Genomic DNA, 25,261 nt, shown 5'->3' on the forward strand with positions numbered 1-25,261 from the left:
ATGTAAGGACACCTTACAACAAAAAGGCTGCGTAACATGTGTACTTATATGGAATTTTAGAATATTGAAGAGTTTTGGTTATTTTTACATAACTCATTTTTATAATTACTCATTTCAATATGCCTTATAATTCATTGTTGATCATTTCGGGGTTCCATATGTGATCTATGGAAGTCAGCTTCACACTTAGAACAGAGACTCTTCACTTTCTGCAAGCAACTCAGAAAAAAAGAAAATCAACCTGTGAACTTAAAATGTGTTTATTGAATATCTAATATTTACATGAAGAAACAAGATGTCCTCCTCTCAACACTCTGTCCTTGTGTGTTCCTAAAGGACAGATCGGCCCCTGAGGGACAGGAGTCAGTGTGGCCCTCTCATCTGATGGATAACAGGCAGTTTGATTGATCACACCTCCATGGTGGTATTGATCAGAAATACAGTGTTCTGTACAGTGTCCCCAGAGATGGTCACCTGTGTGCATGAAACCACGTGGTCATGATGTCAGTGGAGCAGGCAGATTCAGTGCCTGTTAATAAACATTGAAGTCCTCCTTAAGATCCTTGTAATTGGATCTCAGTTTTTTTGCTACAAAATGTAGCAAATTGTTATAGGGTTATAGGTGACTTGTCAACCTTTCATCAGGATGTGTCACACTACCCTGTACAGATGTCCTTTAGACCTAGCTGAGACCTGATACATTCTGATTGCAATGTGTGGTACATGATTTTACACCTGTAATGTTTTCTCTGATCCTGGTAATCCAGATGACCTCACTCGTTATTACTGAAGTTTCACACAACATAACAAAACCTAGCCACAAATCCCATCCATTTACTCAACCTCATGTTCAGTTTCTACTTAAGTAGTAAATCATCTGGATGTTTCTTGACCTCAGACTTTTTTTTTAATGATGTCACTGTGATCCAATACCTCAGCAGTTAACGTGGTGAGTAGAAACAGAAAATAACAAATATATTAAACCAGAATTATTCTTTAACCCCAAAACTACGTCCTAGTTGTAAAACAGCCCTGTGTGGATGTAAGACAGGAAAGAGTGACCACTTTCAGAAAATGCCCTTAGTGTGAAGGTTTGAAGCTCTAATCGGCTCCCACAGAGATGGAAGAACAAGAACTCAGCAACCCATCGTCCCACAAACTCAGCCTAATAATATCCGTCCTGAAATAGAGTGGAGCCACAGCACCGGTTTGAGCTCACTTTACCCGGGAACAGCAAGTCTGTCATTAGAGAGAGAGAGGAACATCTGCTCCGCTCTGAGGGACTGTGTCATTGTTTCACATTGCTCTGTCGCACTGCTTTCTCTCTCTCGAACTGCCGGTGGTCGACGCGGTCCAAGAAACTCTTCCGCTCCACATACCTACACACACACACACACACACACACACACACACACACACACACACACACACACACACACACACACACACACACACACACACACACACACACACACACACACACACACACACACACACACACACACACACACACACACACACACACACACACACACACACACACACACACACACACACACACACACACACACACACACACACACACACACACACACACACACACACACACACACACACACACACACACACACACACACACACACCATTAGACCTACTTTTGTCAGAACAAGCACAAACTGGAAATGCGTGTGTTGGTGTGTGTAATGACTTGAGTTCCTGTTGTGTCTAAGTGTTTTTAAATTAGCCCCCATCCTTATGCTTGGTTGGAAGGTAAGTTACAAGTAATGTATCTGAGTGTGTGTGTGTGTGTGTGTGTGTGTGTGTGTGTGTGTGTGTGAGAGAGAGGCACAGAATGGAAATTCACAATTTTACTCTAAATCTCAAGCTACTGTACAAAATGTTTTAACGATACAGCACACTATGTTTATATGTTCAGTAGGTTGGTATTTTGGAAAGTATTCAAATGTATATTGTATATTTTATAATGTGTAGATACTCCTGTGAATATAGGTATTTTTTACTTGTTTTAAAGTTGATTAAAAAAATTAAAATGTTTTTAAATGTGTTTTATTTTTATTGTATTCTAATTATTTTTTAAGTAATTTTGTAATTCTTGTAGATTGACAGTCAAAATGCTGCATGGACAAAATGATTTAAAATGTACGTGGGATACCTAAAGTATCCATCTATCTATCTTAGCAGTGCACAGAGACTCATGTTACTTATGTTATTATTGAGCTTTTCTGAGACTATTGCCTCGTCACATTTATAAAAAATGGCCCCTTCACAATTTTCATCAACCCGATAAGGCACTTTAATCCAAGATAATCCTAGTGAATAGATACTCTTGAATTGAAATGTACGTTTTATTTTCATTGTTCACAGGTATTCCTAAGCCTTTCTCATCGGGGAATTCTGAACATCAAAGATCGTGTTGTTCAGAGATCGTATCTGCCTGTTTTACACTCTTTGACCATCAGAGGGTTTTCGTGCTGTGAGGGTCTCTTACCCCTCTTTTCCACGGTTGTGGGTGGCCAGCTCCTCGGTGATGCCTTCCTCCGATTTAAAAGCATCCCAGTCCATCTTAGACTTCTCCAGCGTGCTCATCTTCAGTTTCTTTCCGCCCAGACGATTCATGATGCTCGACATGCCTGCAGGCCGCTTGACACTGCGCACACACAAGGGGGGGGGGGGCTTTAGACGTTCTGCTACATGTGTTCAAAATCATGCTAATGAGATCAACAGAGATCAGAGGAAATAAGAACCATGTAACACTTTAACGTTTTTTTTAAAATATACATCAACTGACACTTTTAAATGGCCTCCGACTCACAATGGCCCAGCTTGATCTGATCAGCTGTAATGCCTTTTTTACATTTTGTGAACAAAAATCCATGCTGCCATTTTTAAATATACGATTTACTGTTAAACCATCATAATGAGGCTTTTTTTTTTAATGTAGACTAAAATGTCAAAAGTCAAAAATGGTGTTATGAAGAACTCGGTCAAATACCAATCAAGAAAGACATGCAGAGATCATGGCAGAGATACAAAACAAACTAGCCCAGCATCCAAACATCAACTGAAGTTTAATGAGATACAAAGTTCCACTCTATAGAAATGCTGGTATTCCATGCTGCACAAACACACAAACTAACAGGTCTTCCATAGAGTGGTGCAGGAATGGGTCCTCAAATCCAGAAATTACCGAGTTGGCTTTGGTTTTCAAAAACATGCTTCTGGTTAAATGCCTCAAATACGGCTGTGGATAACACACGCCCAAGAGATTTTTCACGTTTTGTTTTACGATAGTAAACACACAGGTAGATACTCCACTGGTGAATATCTGAAATGTCTATGTGTCATAAAAACAGTGGTTGCTAACAAGTGACTAAATGGGACCACTAAACGTCATAATGGCGAATATAGCTCTTTAGCTTAGCGGTGGTGACATGTCATGCAACCGTGATGTAGTTCATTTATAGCTGTTACCTTTTGACTTCACGCTATTGCAGTATTTCCCACATCATTTGATTCTATTTGTGGGGGCTCCGCACTCGCAACCTTCCGATCATCAGCCCACCTCACTATCCATTAGACCACAAAAAAAAACTCACAACTTAACACCTAACTCCACTCAACTGCTGCAAAAAAACGAAACTAACCTAATTCTAAGCTGCATCTTAACTTTTTGCAGTGCTGGGAAGTAGTGTGAACACACACACACACACACACACACACACACACACACACACACACACACACACACACACACACACACACACACACACACACACACACACACACACACACACACACACACACACACACACAACACACACACACACACACACACACACACACACACACACACACCACACACACACACACACACACACACACACACACACACACACCACACACACACACACACACACACACACACACACACACACACACACACACACACACCACACACACACACACACACACACACACACACACACACACACACACACACACACACACACACACTAATTGAAAGACTCACTGCCCTTTCACTTACTGGATTGATTTAATGAGATGGGCTTTAAATGTCACAACAAAATGGAGAACGGGTCTGTTAAGCACTTAAGCCACCTTCTATTAACAAAATGTTATTAGATTACAGACGTTTGCTGTATAAAAATCTATTCTGCTGCTCAGAAAATAATATTTTTTAAATAGTTTTCAGGTTGCCTCATGACTTTCCCTCTCACTGATGGTGAGTCGCTGGTCCCTAACACCGCCAGTCTTAAGATGGCATACACTCTGTCCTCAAGTGATGTGATTTATACAGTATCAGAGGAGTCTCTAGAAAAAAAGAAGAAGCTATTAATCACTTTATGAAAGCATAATGATGTTCCCCTGGAGACCACAGCAGACTGGGCTTTTCATTTACTGCTGCATGACTGGACACAGACGTCGTCAATTACTGTGAGCCATTTAAACACCGCTCATTTTGGCGTTCCACAATTACATACAGCCACTCTTAGTAACGTGCTCAAGTTGCAGTGTGAAGCTCCAAAGTCCAAGTTTCCCTTTTTTCTCCCTCATATCAAAGGTCTTTCAATCATTTCACATCAGGCTGAGGCTTCCTACCTGTCCATGAATAGACCCATAAATTAAAAGAAATCATAACATATATAAAGAAATGAATTCATGTTAAATAAATTATATAAAGAAAGTATTTTCTAGCTAATGTCCTAATGTAATACTGTGTTTTTCATCAATTATCCCTGACACAACTTCCCTTTTGTCAACCTGTTGCAGTCTATGAATAAATGTTGAATAGTTTTAGTTTATTACAGCACGTGCATGGTGGGGTGCGTGCCTTTCTATGGAGTGTTTGATTTAATCCTTTGAGTCCTGAGGCCTGTACGAAGAAGCCGGTTCAACATAACCTGGATATGTTTGAGTTACCCGGTTTTCCTAATCCAAAACTAACATGCTCTCGCTAAGTGGTCCTACAACTCTTTAACTCAAGCCAGCTTTGCCCTATCTAGTTAGGGGAGCGTTCACATGAAAGGGGTGGTATTTGGAGCCAGGGCCGGCCCTAGACATTTTGGTGCCCTAGGCAAGATTATGATTTCCACTGCGCCACAGCCTCCCTATTATAAAGGTGTGCCTTGGAAATATTTGTTTACATAAATTGTGACCAAACCGTTTGATTCATCCCTTAGAGCGCCCATCGTACAGGGCAAATGCAAAATGTTGCCGGCCCGGGGTGCAAAGGGTGTTTATTTTATTCAATTATTAATGTAAATGTATAAATAAAATAAATAAATAAAAACATTTCTCCCAGCGCAGCGTGACCGCCTAGTTCGCAAGTGCCAAGGGCCGGCCCTGTTTGGAGCATTCGACCAATCACAAACATGGACAAGCGTACTGACTAGGGTTGGGTACCGAGAACCGGTTCCGATTCCAACGGCATCATTTAGAAATGTGAATTTCGGTTCCGCTTTTCGATGCCTGAGGAAATGTTTCTCACCGCTCTCCGTAGCCTACTGTATGACTGCAGCGGGGCGGGAAATGTAGCGTTGTACCTACACTTCCTACAGCGTAACCATGTTCGCCTAGGGCGCCATATCTGTGGAGGCGCTGCGCTGACAGCTCTGGGAGGAAAAAAAAAAGTTTTGACCGTTGGGGCTCATCCTAATTTTCGGCCTTGATGCAACAACATTCATAATTAAGTAAATGTAACACCCTTTTCATCCCGGTTACACTTTTCATTTGCCCTGTACGATGGGCGCTGTAAGTGATGAAAATGGGGGATGTTGGCTTATCTGGCAACCGCAGCTCACAGCCAAAGTGCGAGTGAGCGTGGGAGTGAGCGTGGGAGAAAGGGAGGGTGCACCGGTACACGCTGTTGTTATTAGCATCTGGTGCTAGCTGCTCTAACGGAAGAAGAAGATGTTTCTACAATGATGTGGAGGGAGAGTCCTCTCCAGTCAGACTGAGGCTGATAACTACAGCTCAGTGAGGTAAAGGACTGAGTGTTTAGATAGTTCACTTTAGTCTAAGTTGTCTCAGTGGGTCTCAAACGTTTTGATCACAATTTATGTAAACACATATCTCCTAGGCACTCCTTTATAATTATTGGGATAAAACAGGTTTGAAATCATTCCAATGTATACTATAGGACATTAAACCAGACATATCGTTTTAAACTGGAGAGATAAAAAAATATGCATAAATAAAATAGTAAAATAAGATATGAATGAACAACAAAAATAAAATACGTTACATGTATTATTTATTGGCTATGGGTTATTGGTTATGCTCACATACTTATTTAATTATTCAAATGTAAACCGATCTCTTTCATATGGGTGTTTAGAGTTGTACCCCCTAGATCTAGTCTCTAGTAATTCTGCTTAAAGTGCACCAGATTGAAGCATTTTACTTTAAAATGTTCAAACATTTCTTCCAGGTATGCCTGAGAAGGCAGATATGCTTGTTTTTCTCAATAAGAACTGTTTTTAAATGGGGGGGGTTCCTTTAAAAGTTGGACTGTTGCAGCTTCAGTGGTTCTCAGGTTACAGTTACATAGCAGTGAATATAAACAGACTGATTAATGTGAATATTACTGTAAACTAACCTGTGTAAAAGTTTCTCGAATAAATGTAATTTTCTTGGTGGAAGAAGCATGTATCATTTTTTTACCCTGCCCCTCAAAGAATCGGAATTGAGAACCGTTAAGAACCGGAATCGAAAAGTGGAATCAGAATCAGAATCGTTGAAATTCAAACGATACCCAACCCTAGTACTGACAGCGCAGCGCGTCATACTTCCTGAATGAAGCGTCAACTATAATGTTAGACAAATATGAAGAAGTTAAACTTTAAACATCCATGACTTAAACACTTTATCCAGGATAAAAGCCACATAGCTGCACCTGCAAGGTGAATACAGCTGGTAAAAGAAAAAGTGTTTGAATTCGTACATTAACAGGTTTATGATATCACTGCCCCGTCTAAGACACGAGTGGATCTGACTTTAATTACATTTGACTCGAGTGTTTCGTCAACTTAATGTGTGTTACTTCTGCATACAGTATGTGACACTGTTACCTCATTCACACCAACGCAACTCCGGTTCAAGCTCTGTGCTAGAGCTTTTCAGGTTCATAACCGGTTCTTTGGTTTAACTCCGGCTCTTTTCACACCGCCCAGAGTCCGACTGATGCTGCGTCATCGTTTGCGTCATGACGTAACCCTTCGCGTGCCTGCTTCATAAAGCCAAACCGCGCGGAAACCCCTCACAGCTCACACCATGGATGTATAATAAGAACGGCTCACACCGACAACAACAACAATGGCCGATTGTGCTCCAGCTTCCTCTGTACCTCTTCAGAAGACCAGATTCCCAGTAGGTAGCTGGTCTCTTCAGTGGAGCAGTGGCTGCTTGTTAAGTTTCTCCATCGTTGTGTACAAGCTGGATAAAACGCCAGCTTTTTGTTGTTGTTCAGGAGTTGATCTGTCTCTGCCCCTGCCCCCGCCTCGACGTTAGCGTGACGTATGTGGTGCTTTTGCTCTAGCCGGACAATTTTTTGGTGCTCGAAATGAACCGGATTCCGGAGCTAAGAGGCTGCTCCGCTGCGGTGTGAACAGGAAAACCCGGTGCTTTTCAAGCTCCAGCTCCGAACCGGCCCTGAAACACCGTTGGTGTGAATGAGGTATGCGAGTGTTGCACGGCCAGATACGGCTCAAGAAGCTGACTCAGATAAGGAAATATATGATAGGCTACATTATGATGTGATATGAATGATAATGGGATACATCGACGTCTGCACTCACAGTGCCGCGGACTGTACGTAATGTTACTTTGATCCGGTTACTTATGTTGTGGCACTAATGTTATAATAGTCAGATTGCTCTGAAGATGGGAGGTGATATTCTATTCATTTTCACGCTAAGAAGTGAACCAGCGTTGTAGGATGCCATATTTCTCGAAGGAAGGAGATTTAAAATCCCTTACAATGTGATCTGAGCAGCAAATGCACCTTTCCATACACAATATCTTCCTGCATGACATTCTTTTGTTAAATAAAACATACAGAGACGTCCCTTAGTGGTCAATAGCAGACGTGTTTGCAGTTTTCTACAGAACAACTGATCCAAATAACATGTAGGAAGTATCCTCTCTCAGATCCTCAGCAGCACACGGCAAAATGTAAGAGTTGGCGAGATAATTAAAAACGCAGATATGCAAGTATGCAGGTAGTAATATTAACAATTCCAATAATTGTAGTTAAATCTTGTGTAACATCATGCCATAGAATAGATGGTATTTTAGAAAACGAATGTGTGTTTAGTGGTAGACCCTTCTGTATCTCAGCACTACCAAATTCCAAAGAATCATTTTGTATTAAGGCTCAAACTGGTTGCTTCAAATGATATGCTTATATTATGTTTTAAAAGGCCTTTATCCTGCAGTCTGGAGATGTATAAATGTGAATGTGTTAGGTCCAACACAGAGCTAAACATAATACTAAAGGAGGAGTTCACTTTCCTTTTGCAGAGTGAGATGAAAAGTTGATGGATATCTTGTTTATGTCTGTGTGTTGAGTTAGGAGTTGGAGCCAGGACGTGGTTAGCCTAGCTTAGCATAAAGACTAGAAGTAGGGGAAACAGATGTAGGGGGGGAAGTGTGTGTGTGTGTGTGTATGTGTGTGTGTGTGTGTGTGTGTGTGTGTGTGTGTGTGTGTGTGTGTGTGTGTGTGTGTGTGTGTGTGTGTGTGTGTGTGTGTGTGTGTGTGTGTGTGTGTGTGTGTGTGTGTGTGTGTGTGTGTGTGTGTGTGTGTGTGTGTGTGTGTGTGTGTGTGTGTGTGTGACGCTGATGGCTCTTTCCCATTTTACACGCAGATGAGATAAACAGGAAATAGCTTTTGGACACACTGTACTTCCTGTCTGTTGGAAGATGATTTCCTGTTTCCTGTCTGGGGTTTTGGAGGGAAGATGTGCCCTTTCCCAAATGATTTAAATTGCCATGGCAATGAAAGGTCATAACTGCGGTAGAGAAAAGGCACACACACACAAACTGAGTAGAGTGTAGCTTCAATAACACAATACTAAATGTGATTCAACCAATCCTGGGGCTCTTTTAGGCAGCAATCACATCATGTACGTGTCAGTGTGTGGGGGAATGCTGTATGTAAAGATGTGAGGGTACCTGGGGCCAGGCAGAGGGGGCTGGCTGCCGCCTGAGGTCTCCTCCTCCTCGTCTTCTTCGTCCTCCTTCTGGTTCTCCAGATACATCTTAGCTTCTTTGGAGTCAGCTGATACCACTTTATTCACCCTGACAGAGGGAGACAGACACACAGCGTGCTCAACTGTTTGCACATGAATAGAAGTAATACAGTATGTCTATGGAGCAGTTTGAAACAGCCAGTATATGATGGTGAAACTAGCCTTACTAGCTCGGAAAAACCCTGAAAACTAAATCTAAACAGGTCAAATTCGGGACTTTGTGTCGTTTTTTACTTTTGTGTTGTTAACGTTAACACTCTGGAATCACCTGGAAACCTTAATGTGTAAAAAAGTTCAACCCCAACATCATCCAGTAATACCAATGAATATTTTAACCATGAATTGCATGGTAGTGAAAATGCAAAGAAAGCAGACGATGAAGAATGGTTACTGCAATTGTTAGCTTTACATGTAGATGTGTTGAAAACAGAGTAAAGGAACTTTTTTCTAAACATGCTTGAGGTTCTTGAAGTGCACAAGAGTGTGAGATAGTGGACAGTCTCCACTGTAGGAACAGATAGAGCTGCAGGACGATATCAATCTGTGTAGCTCACATTATAAACAGGGGGAAGTGTCCATGCTGTAACATAGGCCCATTCCCAAACCGCCCCCTACACCCTACCCCTCCGTTTGCGCGTTCACGCGGAGGGTCCGCCATATTGAGGGCTGTTCCAAAGCAACGAGTGTGGAGGGGGAGTGGGCTATCAAGCCCTCAAACAGCGAGTCTGCAGCGATGTTGACTTGAGACTGGTCTCTACCTGACCGGAGTCATGCTGTGTGTGTCCGTCAGGAAACACGCTGTTTACAAGTAGTTCCAGCAAACATCCACTGATAAATTGCGATGTTAACAACCTCATGATAACCTCATATGTTTTTAACTTAGGATCATACCTGTGTTTAGTCTAGAAAAAGGTAAATGTGTGCATTTTATTATAAAGTTGTGTATATTTACAGACCGTTGCAAAAACTAAGAAGCTTATAAACATCAGGTTTAAAACTAAAAGAGCTTTGAAACACAATGAAAGATGTTTGGAGTTTTATTTGAGTTATTCATTTAAACTTTTTGTCTAAGAGATGCTGATTTGAAACCGTTGTTACATACAGTTACGGCATTTCCTGTTTCTGCCGGAGAGAGGGGAGGCCGTCCCAAAGCTTGCTGCTGTATTTACTCCCTCCATCTGACAGGAGGGAGCCTCGTTGAGCTGCGAGTGTGGCTACAGATGGAGTTCACTCCATCACGGAGGGGTAGGGTCGAGGGAGTGGTTTGGGATTGGGCCTAAGTGTCTGAATTTTCTTACCAGTTTGACGTGCATTTCCTTATAACACCAAACATGTTTAGATTTTGACTCCCCCCAAAATATGGGTAAAAACAAGTGTTTGAAACTTTTAACCATGCATCACTAATGCAATTATTTTTCATTGATTTACCTCTCCAATTATTTTTATTCTTAATATCTGACACCCATTTTCTACTCACACGGCATACTGACCAATCCCAGAGTCAAGAAACTAAGTTTAATTTCTCTGGTTTTAGTAAGTTGACTTATTTGTATACTTGCTCAATGTTTTGTTAACCCCTTACTTTTAGTAAAGCACTTGACCCAACTCAGAAAAAAAGTCCACTAAATTGAAATCAGAGTCATTATGTTTGAGTGTATAAAAGGGCAACAATTCAGAGTCTATTGAGTATTAGATTCATCACAGTTGAGGGGAACATGTGGAGTTTCAGTTTCCCATTGTGCTCCAAATGATGAGCTATGAGAGGAAATCTGCTTAGGGATGCAGAACACTTTTTTAATTTAGCAAGTAAACTAGTTTATATAGAAAGTTGTTGATAGATTTGACACTTCTTCATTCAAATGTGGATTAATGTTATCTTTTTAAACAAATGAATATATAGAAAGGGCATATTTTTTGTCATCAATATAACTAATCTACACAGCCCATTCTGCATCTCAATCCTCTCATTACATTACATTGCATTTAGCTGACGCTTTTATCCAAAGCGACTTACAGGCGTTCGACTAACAAGATACAAACTTGAAGAAAACAGAATCATATAAGTACATCAGGTTTCATAGAGCTAAAACATTTAAAGTGCTACTCAACTGGCTTTAGGTAAGCCAGTCCTTTATTAGTATATAAGTGCTTTGTTAGTAATTCTATCGCTCAAAGTGGAGTCGAAAGAGATGAGTTTTCAGTCTGCGCCGGAAGATGTGTAAGCTTTCTGCTGTCCTGATGTCAATGGGGAGCTCATTCCACCATTTTGGAGCCAGGATAGCAAACCCACGTGTTTTTGCTGATGGGAACTTGGGTCCCCATCGCAATGCGGGTGCAGCGAGCCGTTCGTGCACGTGCTGGGGTGTACAGTTTAACCATGTCCTGGATGTAGGAAGGGCCAGATCCATTCGCAGCATGGTACGCAAGTACCATTGTCTTGAAGTGGATTCTAGCAGTTACTGGAAGCCAGTGAAGGGAGCGGAGGAGCGGCGTGGTGTGGGAAAATTTAGGAAGGTTGAAGACCAGACGAGCCGCTGCATTCTGGATGAGCTGCAGAGGTCGGATGGCACATGCAGATAGACCAGCCAGGAGGGAGTTGCAGTAGTCTAGGCGTGAGATGACGAGAGCCTTGACCAGAACCTGCGTCGCTTTCTGGGTCAGGTAGGGACGTATCCTCCTGATGTTGTAAAGCGTCTATCTGCAGCAGCGGGTAGTAGCAGCGATGTTTGCAGTGAAGGACAGGTTGTTATCTAGGGTCACACCCAGATTCCTTGCAGTCTGAGTCGGGGAAACAATAGAGGTGCCGATGTTGATTGTCAGGTCAAGAATGGGACAATCTTTTCCCAGAAGGAAAAGCAGTTCAGTCTTGTCAAGGTTGAGCTTGAGGTGGTGAGCAGACATCCACTGAGAGATGTCAGCTAGACAAGCAGAGATGGGTGCGACGACCTGGGTCTCTGAGCGGGGAAAGGACAGAATTAATTGGGTGTCGTCAGCGTAGCAATGGTATGAAAAACCATGCGGGCTAATGACTGATCCGAGCGAGTTTGTGTACAGGGAGAAGAGGAGGGGACCAAGAACAGAGCCCTGAGAGACCCCTGTAGTTAATTGACAAGGGTCGGACTCGGACCCTCTCCAAGTTACCCTGTAGGTACGGTCTTTGAGGTATGAGGTGAGGAGGGAAAGTGCAGAGCCTGAAACTCCAAGTTCTTGGAGAGTGCGAAGGAGGATCTGATGATTCACCGTGTCGAATGCAGCAGACAGGTCCAACAGCATGATGACAGAGGAGAGGGAGGCTGCTTTAGCCATGTGCAGTTCCTCAGAGACAGCAAGGAGGGCAGTTTCTATTGAGTGACCTGCCTTGAAACCAGACTGGTGCGGATCCAGAAGGTTGTTCTGATGGAGATAACAGGAGAGTTGTTTAAAGACAGCGCGTTCAAGTGATTTAGACAGGAACGGGAGGAGAGAGACAGGCCTGTAGTTTATAACATCAGACGGGTTGAGAGTGGGTTTCTTTAGGAGAGGGTTTACTCTTGCCTCCTTGAGACTGTTTGGAAAGTGACCAGAAGTTAGAGAAGTGTTGATGAAGTGGGAGAGAAACGGTAGAATATCAGGAGCGATAGTCTGATGGAGGTTTGAGGGTCCAGAGGACAGGTGGTAGGGCGGGCAGAGGTAATGAGGGTAAGAACCTCACTTGGAGAGAGAGGGGAAAAGGAGGTCAGTGTGTGGGTGAAAGGAGGGTCTGGTGATCCAGCGGTGAGTAAAGGTGAGTCAGAAAAAGAAGAGCGAATATCATCAACCTTTTTTTCAAAGTGGTTAACAAAGTCGCTTGACAGAAGGGAGGAGGGGGAAGGGGCTTTGGGGGGGTCCAAGAGGGTGGAGAAGATGGAAAATAGTTTTTTGGGATTGGAATAGAAAGATTGGATCTTATCTTGAAAGAAAGTGCTTTTTGCCTGAGAGGTCGAAGCAGAGAAAGAGGAGAGGAGAGCCTGATAGGTTAGGAGGTCGTCATGGTGTTTGGATTTCCACCGTTTCCGTTCAGCAGCCCGAAGGATGGTTCTATTAGCGCGCAGTGCGTCATTTAGCCAGGGAGCAGGAGGGGACTGACGAGCCTGCCGAGATGTGAGAGGACAGAGAGAGTCCAGAGAGGATGAGAGAGTAGAGAGGAGAGTTTCTGCAGCAGAGTTTGGAGGCAGAAGTTGGAACGAGTCAGAGGAAGGGAGGGCTGAGAGCACCGATGAGGCAAAGGTAGAGGGGGAGAGGGAACGAAGGTTGCGGCGGACAGGTGCAGGATGAGAAGAGATTAGTTCGTTATGTTTGGAAAGGGGTAGAGAGAATGAAATGAAGAAGTGATCGGATGTGTGGAGCGGGTTTACAGAGAGGTTAGAAGTAGAGCAGTTCCTTGAGAATATGAGATCAAGGACATTGCCAGCTTTATGAGTTGGTGGGGATGGAGACAGTGAGAAAGCAAAGGTGGTTAAAAGAGATGTTAGTTCGTCTATCTTCCCTGTCTGGAGTTTGAAGTCTCCGAGAAGTACAGCGGGAGGGCCAGTTTCAGGGATATGTGAGAGGAGATTATCTAATTCCTCCAAGAAGTCCCCCAAGGCGCCTGGTGGACGGTAGAGAACAACAATGGTTCATTGTATAGGATGGGTTACTGTGACGGCATGGAATTCAAAGGTGGAAGGAGTGAAGTTAGGTAGCTTGAAGAGGGAAAAGCTCCATTTGGGAGAGAGCAGGAGACCAGTGCCACCTCATCTGCCAGTGGGTCTGGGTGTATGGGAGAAGGAATATGCTGTGGAGAGAGCTGCTGGGGTGGATGTGTTGGATGGAGTAATCCAGGTCTCAGTGAGAGCAAGGAAATCCAGGGTCTGCAGGGAAGCGTAGCCAGAGATGAAGTCGGCCTTAGGAACAGCTGACTGGCAGTTCCACAGGCCGCCTGAAACTAGATGTTGGATGTCAGTGGAGCATGTGGGATAGACGAGAGCAGGCCGGTTATATCGATTAGGAGATACACGGGGCCAGTGATAATTACGAGAAGACACATAAACAGGAATGGAGAAAATACACATGATTATAGCACGAGGGGCTAAACAACCAAATAAAATAAAACACCAGCCTTCAACCTTGGCTCAATCAAAGTAGGATTTGCCTCCTCTTTGCCTCCCTCGTGACTCCAGCAGGACTCCTTTGTCTTTGTCAGTCTTCGTCTGACGCTGAAGCTCCAGGAAAGTGCTACCTAAAATGGACACCTGATTGCTGAGTTCTCACAGATGTGGGGCCACGCCCCTTTAATTAGTTAACTCTCTGCAGCTGGTGGCCCTCAAAAGGAAATCGAGACTGGCTCCCTCCTGAGTTGTTATTGTCTTTTCCGTGGCACAATGGTTTTACAATTACATTAAACCCTAAGTTATAAAGTTATGAGTTTAACCCTTAATACAGTTACACCTACTCAATAAAGCTCTTAGTATTCTACACATGTTTAAATCAAAGTTAACCCGAGCAGTCAGTTAGTTCACTTTTAAGGTTTCTGTCAAATTACTTGTCCCAAGTTTCTGCCTGACAGATACTGTTGCGGTTTTGAGATTTAAAATCACAATTTCAGTCAGATCAACTACAGAGCATTTATACAGAGTACACACACTGAAACAGAGAAGTCTAAAGACAGAATGTTACTCACACAATTCTAGAAGTCACCAGTTGTTATCCTGTCAAAATCGAGTTGCACACAAAACTCTCCCTCTACACATGCTGTACCACACACTCGCAGTCAGAGGAAAACATGTGTGTGTGTCTCACTGTGGGGTTAGATAGGGAGGCTATATGAGGAACAACCGCTGCATCCTCTGGGAACATCAGCTCTGCACAGACTACACCACCACTTGCATCCATCATGGCGGCACTAAAAGGCTTTCCCTGTTATATATGCTAATTACATGCAGCCATAATTACACAGAGTACACACTGAGTCTCGTCTCAGGGAGGGAACAGAAACCTATGGGAGTCCCAGAGAGAGCTGAAAAAACACGAGGGCCACCGCAGTACGGATACTCTTTGAAATATTTCAGTACTTGCAGACGATTATTTCATAGAAAATCGATGTTCAGACATAAATTCAGTACAATGTTCACTTCAGCAGCATTTATTGTGGCTCTGGGGATGTTTTGAAGAGCAATCTGTTTCAGTAATTACAGAGCACGAAGCTTCATGCATAATCATCCTTATGAATTATTATACCCAGAGTCAAATCTGGTTTCTGAGTAAAGACTGCTCAGATGTAAACATGTAGGACGGGACATTACATGCTCCACATTCAGACTGCAGGGACGTGGCTGTCTGTGGGATGTACAGTTTGGTTCTGTTACACAGTAATAATGAAACTGTTTTGATGGGAACACACAATCTCATGAGCTAGGATATTTACTTGTGCCTGGTTAAAGACATGCAAACTGAGTCTGTTCCAGGACCTTATTTAACTGTTCACATTAGCAGCCACATATAATTAAAGATATTAGTGCTTGCATTGTAAAGTCTGTTAACAACATGTTTTATAGGGCATCATATGTGTCAGTATTATTTTTCAGAACAGATCACCAAGCAGTAGTGCAGGTTATTGTACACAAATGTGTGCGAGGTAATATAAATAGAACCAATTCAAACACAGTAACTCTCAGTGTCACATCTACATATTCAAATAAAGAATGCATGTTTCTAGCTGCTGGGTATTTCAAACACTGTGTAAAATGCAAATCCACACACGTAGAACTGAAAGCCACAAAGGCCTTCTTGTTAATGTGTGTTGTAAAGGTGATACAAATATATTTACAAATACTTATAATTGACTTCAAATCAATGTACTCCCGACTGTGGGGCGACTGTGGCTGCGAGGGAGTGACATCGCCTTGTGGGTTCAATCCCAGCCCGTGCAGTCAACATGTCGATGTTTCCTTGGGCAAGATACTTAATGAATGAATGAGGTGTGAAAGGGTGAATGACTCGTAGTATGTAAAGCGCTTTGAGGGGGTGGAAAATACATGTTTTCAGAGATTTTTGGGGGATTTTGTGGGTGGTATTTTTGTTTTAATTTGCAGATCTGTTTGTTTGTGGAAAGTGTTTTACATTACACACGGATTGTCCATCAAAGACTGTTAAGACAATCCTCCATAATGACCCAGTGTTCTGTGTGGTACATCTAAAAATGAACGTGACAGCCTATGAACAGACAGAATGAACAACACACTGATGCTGTATATAAAGTTGGGCGCGAGGGGGGGGGTGCAGGGTAACTGTTGTATTTCACCAGAGCCCGGTCCAGTTTCTTTTTTGTATATTATGATGATTATGGTATTAACACTATTGGAAACAAAGCACTATCTTAAGTGATTATTTTTAATAGGGGAAATATTTTCCTTTTTTATTATATGTAAATGATGGAGATTGATGACTAGACATCATGTTCTTTCTCTGATGAGATATTTTCAACCTATTCATTGTTGGATGGTTATGAACCATTTGAATCATCATGAATTAGCTGAAGGTGTTTAATGTCTGAATGACTGTAAAAATAAACCTTGGTATGGGGACACATACTGTAGTACTGCTATGCTTTCACAGAGTTCACGAGGTTACATGTGTGTTTGGCACCGCCTACTGGTCAATGTGTAAATAGTTAAACCACTGAGACTATCAACATCATTTATAGAATTGTGTACAATTTGGAGATATCTGGTTATTTACAGAATGTCAGGAACTTGTATTTAACTTTGTATTTAAAGGCTGTACTTACTTCATCTACTTCATTATAATTAAGTTTCAATTTGTTGGAGAGATATCTACCGAAATTAGCATGCTAACTGACTAGCCCCTGCCCGTTCACAATTAGTGAGCAGAGGTTGGCCCGTCTTATTACTGTCCTGCCACAGCCAAAGTAACTGGATTTTTTTTTTGTCAGAGCATTTGATTTACTAAATACTCTACCCAACCTAGCTTTTTCTGTAAACTTTAAAGCTCTGATTTTATTTTTACCAAATGTAACTATTTGGCTCATCTTCCTACAAAATCTCTGGTTTATTAAAAGAACATTTTAAGTCTTAAACTGTTGATGAGTGTTCAGAGGCATACCTTACTTCTTCTCCAGCGAAGTCAAACACTTGGGTGATGGTGACTTTAGCAGGTTCAGGAGCTTTGGTGTCTTTACTCGAGGGAGCAACCTTCAATACTGAGATATCCTCCTGAGGAGGAATACAAAACATCAGTATATGGGAGGGACAAGGATGAGACACATAATCAATGATTTACATGTGATATTGTTATGCAACTTTAAAAAAATCATATGATATCCCAAGTCAGGGGCCGGAGGAACGTGGAACAGACAATAAAACAACCACTTTGTTTCCCTCTCTATTTATCCAGGTTTATAACCATTTTAAACATGGCCTTCTGTGACTTTATTTAGTTAGTTTATGTTTAGTGTATGTCAGAGATGGGAGTAAGTCCTACATGTGCAAGTCATGAGCAAGTCTCAAGTCTTGACCTACAAGTATCAAGCAAGTCCCAAGTCACTGTGGTGAGAGTCAAGCAAGTCAAGTCATTGCTCAGCTCAAGCAAGTCAAGTCATACGAAATTCTGATGAATGAGCCCAGTTTCCACATTTAAATCAGTTAAAAGACAGTGGTTATGAAAATGGATTCAACCCACACTATGATCTTCATTACATACACAGTTAATCATTTGAAATCTAATTTAGACCGATGACAATCATATTAGATTCCTATTAACCCTAGAACTGCAGACAATATAGCTAGGACTCAAAAAGTCTGTTCAAAAAGGCAGAATTCCAGGTAAGAAAATCATATGGCATTTGCCATTACACATATTTAACTTACATTTCTGTTAACACTAGAACCACCAACAGCGTCAGCACCTACATAGATATCATTTTCAAATCATTTAATTTGTTCCTCTTCATAATTTCCTTATAAACTAAGTAGATTTAAAACACACTTAATTGGGTTCATTTAGAAATGGCTTCAGTTTATCATCATAGCAGATCAAAAAGTTCAGATTCATTTTACAATAAATCAAGGAATGATGCACTTCTACAAACAAAAACAACATAATTAAAACATTTAAACAAACTACTAAAAGTAGAACTACATTATTCAAAAGTTTACAGTAACTTCTGATAATAACACAGGGGAAATAAACGAGGCTCCTCTAGAGTCATGAGATCAGGATGGAGAGAAGAGCGAGATGAGAAAGAGAGAGATGAGGGAGAGAGAGAGGGGAGAGAGCGGAGAAGAAGAGAGAATGAGCGGTCTTAGAGAGCAGGAGAGTAGGAGAGAGATCTGAGAGCGCGAAGAGATATGAGGAATCGTAGTGAGAGTCGATCTAGCTAGACGCTCGAGTAGTCATCTATCGCCTCTTGCGTCTCTATATCTCGTCTCTCTCTCTCTATCTGTCTCTCTCTCTCTCTCTCTCTCTCTCTCTCTCTCTCTCTCTCTCTCTCTCTCTCTCTCTCTTCGCTACAGCCGTCAGTATCAGGGTTAGTCAAAATGAATCCTTGGCGGTTCTAGTGTTCATTTACCGTTTTGTCTTCTCTTTGCTTAATCGATTTGAAACCAAGTCTAACGTAGCTTAAACTTAACGTTAGCTTTCTAGCTAACACAACACATGCACGCACCTTTCTCCTGTGGGGTTTTTTGTAGTGACGAATGAAGTTGGATGTTGTGGTGGTTGTGTCACTGATCTGTATGCTGCAGACCCTGCATACCGCTGTTCTCTTCTTATTACCGTCATCGACAAAATAATCCTTGAATCCAAACTTCACTATTTTTGGAGTAAAGCTAGCCGCTGCCATGTTAACTGAGACTCCTGCCTTCTAGTGGGTTGCCAGGTTTGCGCGCACGGCGCTATAATCACGTTTTTCGAAAAAACTAAACGTAATATCTCACTACAAAAACAAACGCAAATATTTAATTTTAAACAGTCAAGTCCTTTCAAGTCATCTGTCTCAAGCTTAAGTCAAGTCTCAAGTCATGAATACCAAGTCAAAGTCAAGTCAAGTCTTTTATCAATGTTAGTCAAGCAAGTCTCAAGTCAAAAAATATAGGACTCGAGTCAAGTCATGTGACTCGAGTCCCCACCTCTGGTGTATGTACACAACAAACTATGAACTATGGTGTATGAAAGGAAATATGGAGAAGGGTGAACATTTATTATTACAATTTATTTCAGACGAGTTCTTATTTGTAGAAAAAGCAAGCGGCTGTTCTAGACCAATTTTAGTCGGGGGGGGCCGTGATGGGGGCTGTTCTGTATGAGTGTTGCACATTAAATGCAGGACAAGCGTAAAGTAAAGAAACATAAAATACCATGATTTGTGTTTGTTTCAGTTACAGAATGTGCCTCAGTAACTTAGTGAAGAGGTATTTAATGACATCATTAAAACAAAAAACTATTTCCAATTACTTTCATGCAACACTTTCATACGTGACACTGTCATAGACTATTATATCTGAAGGGGGCCAGAGGGGGGTCCAAGCTCAGTGTGGCAGGGGAAATGACTGGCCCCTGTTGGCACCAAATTAGAACCGCCCATGGTAAAAAAGCCTGTTACCAATTCATGAGGAATTATTTGATTGTTAATCTTCTGTTTGGCTTCATAATGGTTGAAAGGATGATCAATATTGTTTAACCTGAGTTTATTTTTTATGTTTGTTGTGTTTAAGAGTCTATAGTGTGTAATGTGTGTTTGACTGTGTTTAGATTAGCTAATGCTGATTCTTATAAAGACAATATAAGACAAAGCACCATGTGTAAGTTTGGTTAGGAATTGGGTTTGAGTGTTAACCTATTCAAAATTGGTACGTTCTTGATTGGGTTTAGGATATATTTACCTTCTGTGTGGAACCGGACTGAGGGGCCAGTGCGGACTCTTTGGGTCTGGTTCCAACGTCAGACAGGAAGTTGGCCCACAGGTCGTCAGATTTCTTCTTCAGTTTGTCCTCAGCCTTCGGCCCTACCTTGGTGAGTTGTTCCACCTCTTCCTGTGGCCGCTCCTCTGCTTCTGCTCCGTCCCCCTCTTCATTATCTACTTTCAGTACTCCTTTCTTCCTCTTTCTATAAAAAGAATGGTTTTCATCATTCAAATCATCTTTTTAGTAGCAAATAGGGTATTTCTTTATTTATCTGTTTTAGGGCTGCAACAAACGACTAATTTGATAATCGATTAATCTATCGATTAATGAAACGATTAATCGACTATTCGGACTATTACTGTATGCCTTGCACAATTTCTCAAGCGCTCTTATTTAGCCATCAACTTTTAGATTTAGCTTGAGGTTGTTTTAGGCATGTGGAAACTAACAATGAAGACAATAAAGATGAATACTTGATTCAAAAATACATATATTATTAAATTAACTAAACACATTTTGAACAAAATTAACATTGCTTTTAATTTAAATTAAATAAATAATATTTCACATCAAAAGAAACAACAATGTTTTAACAAATCGTATTAAATAATCTGATGACAGAACTGTAAACAGAATAGCTGAAACTTTAACAAAATAAATAACTCAGTTTCCTCTAATCATTAACCCGTGTTTGTATCATGTAGTTAACTCCGTGTGTTGCTGCTAGCATACATAACACCTGACGTGGAAACGTTACTCGTGGATGGGGGGGCTACAGAGCTACTAGAAAGACAGTCGAACCCGGTGCATTCCTCCGTCTGAATATGGTGCACTTTTGCTAAATGTTTAGACAAATTGCTCGTGTTACCGCCCTTACATGCTAAACTCTTATTGCACTTTTGGCAACGAGCATTCTCCACATCGAGATGGGTAAAGTTTAACCACACCTCGGAGCGCGTTCTCTCCGCCATCTCCGCAGTGTGTTGCTGCATGTAGTAGCTGCGTGTGTGTAAACTACCCCGCCCCCTCACACACTCGGGAGAGAGATCTCGTCTGATCGAAAATACATCATAGACGCATTTGTTTGTCTTTTTGCATATTAGAAACTAGTTGGCGACACTAAGACTGCGATATAATGTTTTTGTAGCAATAATACATGACATATATTTTTTAAATGTCTCCAGTAGGCCTACCGATAAAAAGACCAATAACGTTGGAGCTTAACGGCGCGTAAAACACATGTGATGACGCAGGGCTCGACATTATAATTGGCCCGCTGGCCCGGAAGCACTATTTAGACACTTCGGGCCAGCATAACGTACTTTCCACTTGCCCGCTCGGGCTACTAAAAATATTGTTTAAAAAAAATTGTTTCCTGTGGTATTGGTATTTTGACTAGCAATTTTGTTAAATTGTTTCGTTTATTAACGCCACAACATAGCGTTTCGTGAGTCGCTTGTCGTTGTTGGGTGAAAAGCAAACAGCTGTTTGCTGCGGAGTGCAGCGCGAGCAGGCTCCCGTGAGCGGGAGCGCGCTCCTTCACTACAGACTATCGCGCCACCTAACCATTCGCCAAAACTGTTTTTAATACCAGTGGTAACCGGCCAAGCGCCGTGCAAAAAACAATCTTCAAATCAAAGAAAGTCACCGGAGGAGTTAAAGGAGAGAAAGTTTCAGCCAGCTTGATCGATGGAGTTGGCTTCTATAGAGTGGTGCAGTGACGCATCCTAAAACCCTTTTTATAATCTATCGATTAGATTTATGATTCGAACATTATAAAAGTAGGGTAGACATGTGAAGATTATCCAGCTGAACAAAACGTGCATTTATCAAACAGGTTTGTTTTCTACAGACCTTATTTCCAGCTATTTTCCAAAACCCTGTGGAGAAATTCCATTGCTTTTTGTCGAGGGAACCAGCAGCTTACTTCCTGGTTTTAGGATGCGTCACTGCACCTCTCAATATGATGCCAATATAAACAAGGTCTTCTGTTGGCTCTGTACATCAATGCTGACCTATGCTGACAAGTAAGTGAAGAGTAGAAAATATAAAGGTATTGGCTATAGGGAAATGTCCCAGCAGTTTAGGATAATGAAGGATCTAATCTGATCTATAGCCATTACATTTCTAACTCCTAATGACAGGAAGGCAGAAAGTGCATTATACAAATAATAATACTCATAATAATAGCAGACATTTTTTAACAATGACCACAATATCATTATTTTAATAAACCAAATATGAACAATTGAGGAAAATGAGGAAGAACTGATTGTTCAAATGTTGTAGTACAAGTAGTAATGTAGTTAGTGCATAAATTACTATTGCAACAAATGTGTTAATTTTCTTCATTATTAGTCGATTTTTTTTTGGACGAATGCTCCGAGCCAGTGGTTACAATGGTGGGGCCAGTGATAATACAATTCCACCGGCCCGGAGGGCCAGTGGCTTTTTACCCTTAATGTCTACCCCTGTGACGTCACCAACGAATCGACGACTGAATTAGTTGGCAACTAATTTGGTAATCGATTTTAATCGAATAAGTCGATTAGTTGTTGCACCCCTAATCTGTTTAATATAAGATATAAGTGCGCTGAAAAGTACTAAATGTGGTTAATTCAATCAAAATGGCGGACATTACGGTACAATAATTTCAGATGCTATTTAACATGCCTGCTGATAAAATGCAGCTTATCCAAGATGTTGGAGTTGTGGAAGTTGTGATGTGGAAAAGGAAATGGAAATAGATCCTAACAACGTGTTGGACTGCTAATTGACCCTTTTGGCTTTTTTTAAAGATGGATATGGAAAGTTTAGCTCTTCATCTGATATCATTCTGTCATTATTTCTTTCATCTTATAACTTGTTTATTATTTTCTCACCTCACACTGATGTCCTTTTTTTTCCTCTTCTTCTTGCTATCGCTGCCATCATGTGGCACAGTGTCACTCTCGTTCAGAGGGTCTTCCTTCTCACACTCATTAAGGTCATCCTCACTCAGGTTATCATCTGAGGAGAGAACAGGAGGCAGACATGAGAAGGAAAGAATGTGAATACACAGATCAATAATGTAGTTTATTAAAAATTAGCTAAATCATGTTGTTATGGTATGATTTAATCATGTTATCATTTACCCTGTAATTAAAGCTTACACAAATAGTTTGTTTGATTACATGTCATGCAGTTTATTTGCACAGTTCATTTTTGACATATATTATATATATTAGGGCTGTCCCGAATACTATTTTTCGGGCTCCGGATATTCGGTAGTAATCAGCAGCGAATATTCGGCCCGCGCGGGGGGCGTAGTGATCAGCAGCGAACCACTTCAACACATGTATTTCGGTATATTCACGGCATTCATTTTGTTATTCTACAGTATTGTTGTTTTATAGTTATTTGTTAATGTAACCCAATTTGTGTTCTTTGAAATTGAAAAGGATATCGCATTGTGTTTGTTACTTTCGTTGCAGTTGTATTATGTCTTAAGTGTAATTTGGCTTGGCTTCCTATTTATGGACATGCGTTTATTTTTGAAGGAGAGTTAGCGCTGTTGACAGGAAGTTGTTGTTGCTTTGGAAACAACGTGACGGAGATTAACGGAGAAAAGTAATATCTACATATAAAGACAGAGAAAGTAAACAATAACATTTATGGTTAAGTGTTAGCACCCTCCGAAGAGGCACAAGCTCTTACGTTGATATTGGAGATTTCAATCAATTCAATTTGAGAAAAAAAACGGGGGAAAAACAAACAAAACGAATATCCGAATAACGAAATTGAAACCCGAATAGTACTCCAACGAACGAATATTCAGATATTCGGGAACAGCCCTAATATATATATCAATAATTCTGTTTTAATTACATTGAATATGTTTGCATTAAGACCATTGTTTGTGGTGTGATAGACTGGATATTATACAAGGTTATAATATTTGTTTTAAAAATATATAATGTAATGACATTTTAACTAAGTTGCCATTACAAATTCTGTACCTGAAACAAACACAAACATGTTGTTTTTTTGTGCGCTATGACTTTATACTGAACAAAAAACACAAATCTTGAACACTGTCTCACCCCCCCTGATTAATAACTCGCCCCAACATGGCCCCCAAGGAAAATTGTTCTAGAACCGCCAGTGGTCTTTAGACTCCCGGTTTGTACATCTGCTGTGAAGAAATTCAGCAATAAATGTCCTTGTTCTTGATGGACTTTAGCTCAAAGTCTCTACACAGCGGTGTTATCGTTTTAAAATCGTACCTTTTGCTAGTTATAGCTAATAGAGCTAATTGAATCTATTTTATATAAAAAGTCAATTCATTAGCTACAACAACTAAAACCACAACAGTCCTCCTCCATGCGGTGTGTACTACGCTTCTGATAAAGTGCAGCTTTGTTTACCGCCCTAACCTGAAGGGACGTAGTCTGCATCTTCATTAGACGAGTATCCGTCAGAGTCGTAGTCATCGTAGTCCATCATTTTGGAGAAGCTTCAGACTGATAGTGAAGTCAATAAAGAGGGCTACCAGCGACAGTGGGTTTGCTACTAGCTTACTTCCAGGGGTTACGGAAGTAAACCTAACCGGGTTTAAATGCCTCCTTTCTAGCAGAACTACCGTTTTAATGTTGCTCTTTTAGAGCTTTAATATATTTAAATACATTTAGTGCACGATATGTATGAAACTGGGTACTACAGTTAGCCTTTCTGAAATTGAATGTGAAGACAACGGAAAGCTCAAAGGCTCAAAATGTTGGACTGCTGCTCTCTTCTGTTGCAGCGACCAGGCGAGTGTGTCTGCATCAGCGCCACCTGCAGGGGGGGAGGGTCAATACAACAATAATATCATCACAGCGCCAATCAGTCAGCCAGGATAAGATGTATAGGCCTATACGGTACTGTATAGTACTTGATACTGATGGTAATAATCTTTTATTGAACTATCATTTCAGGTCTCTCTTGAGAATGAGACCCTGTGTCTCAATGAGATTTTACCTGTATAAATAAAGGCTAAATAAAAAAATACCTTCTGCTTTCCATCCACTTTCCTTT

At 41.2% G+C, this 25,261-nt stretch overlaps 1 protein-coding gene across 1 annotated transcript; it reads right to left on the reverse strand.

Moving 5' to 3' along the window:
- Positions 1-244: 244 nt before the first annotated feature.
- cfdp1 (craniofacial development protein 1) lies at positions 245-24,965 on the reverse strand. The gene is made up of 7 exons (XM_034196910.1): positions 24,622-24,965; positions 23,089-23,215; positions 20,186-20,408; positions 17,409-17,518; positions 9,214-9,339; positions 2,510-2,668; positions 245-1,379 (listed from the first exon to the last, which is right to left on the reverse strand). Exons 1-7 carry the CDS (start codon positions 24,689-24,691, stop codon positions 1,289-1,291), a joined length of 906 nt encoding a protein of 301 aa, XP_034052801.1. The 5' UTR covers positions 24,692-24,965; the 3' UTR covers positions 245-1,288.
- Positions 24,966-25,261: the final 296 nt, after the last annotated feature.

Source organism: Gymnodraco acuticeps, unplaced genomic scaffold (assembly GCF_902827175.1).
Source record: "Gymnodraco acuticeps unplaced genomic scaffold, fGymAcu1.1, whole genome shotgun sequence".
In the NCBI taxonomy this organism is placed as follows: Eukaryota; Metazoa; Chordata; class Actinopteri; order Perciformes; family Bathydraconidae; genus Gymnodraco; species Gymnodraco acuticeps.

What these genes read in the sequence shown, in the direction of transcription:
- cfdp1 (XM_034196910.1), bottom strand. Translation starts at nt 24,691, where the DNA reads ATGATGGACTACGATGACTACGACTCTGACGGATACTCGTCTAATGAA. An exon ending in AAAAAGGACATCAGTGTGAG is followed by an intron (nt 20,409 to 23,088) that starts GTGAGAAAATAA and finishes TTCTTTTTATAG; the next exon opens with AAAGAGGAAGAAAGGAGTAC. An exon ending in CACAACCGTGGAAAAGAGGG is followed by an intron (nt 1,380 to 2,509) that starts GTAAGAGACCCT and finishes GTGTGTGTGTAG; the next exon opens with GTATGTGGAGCGGAAGAGTT.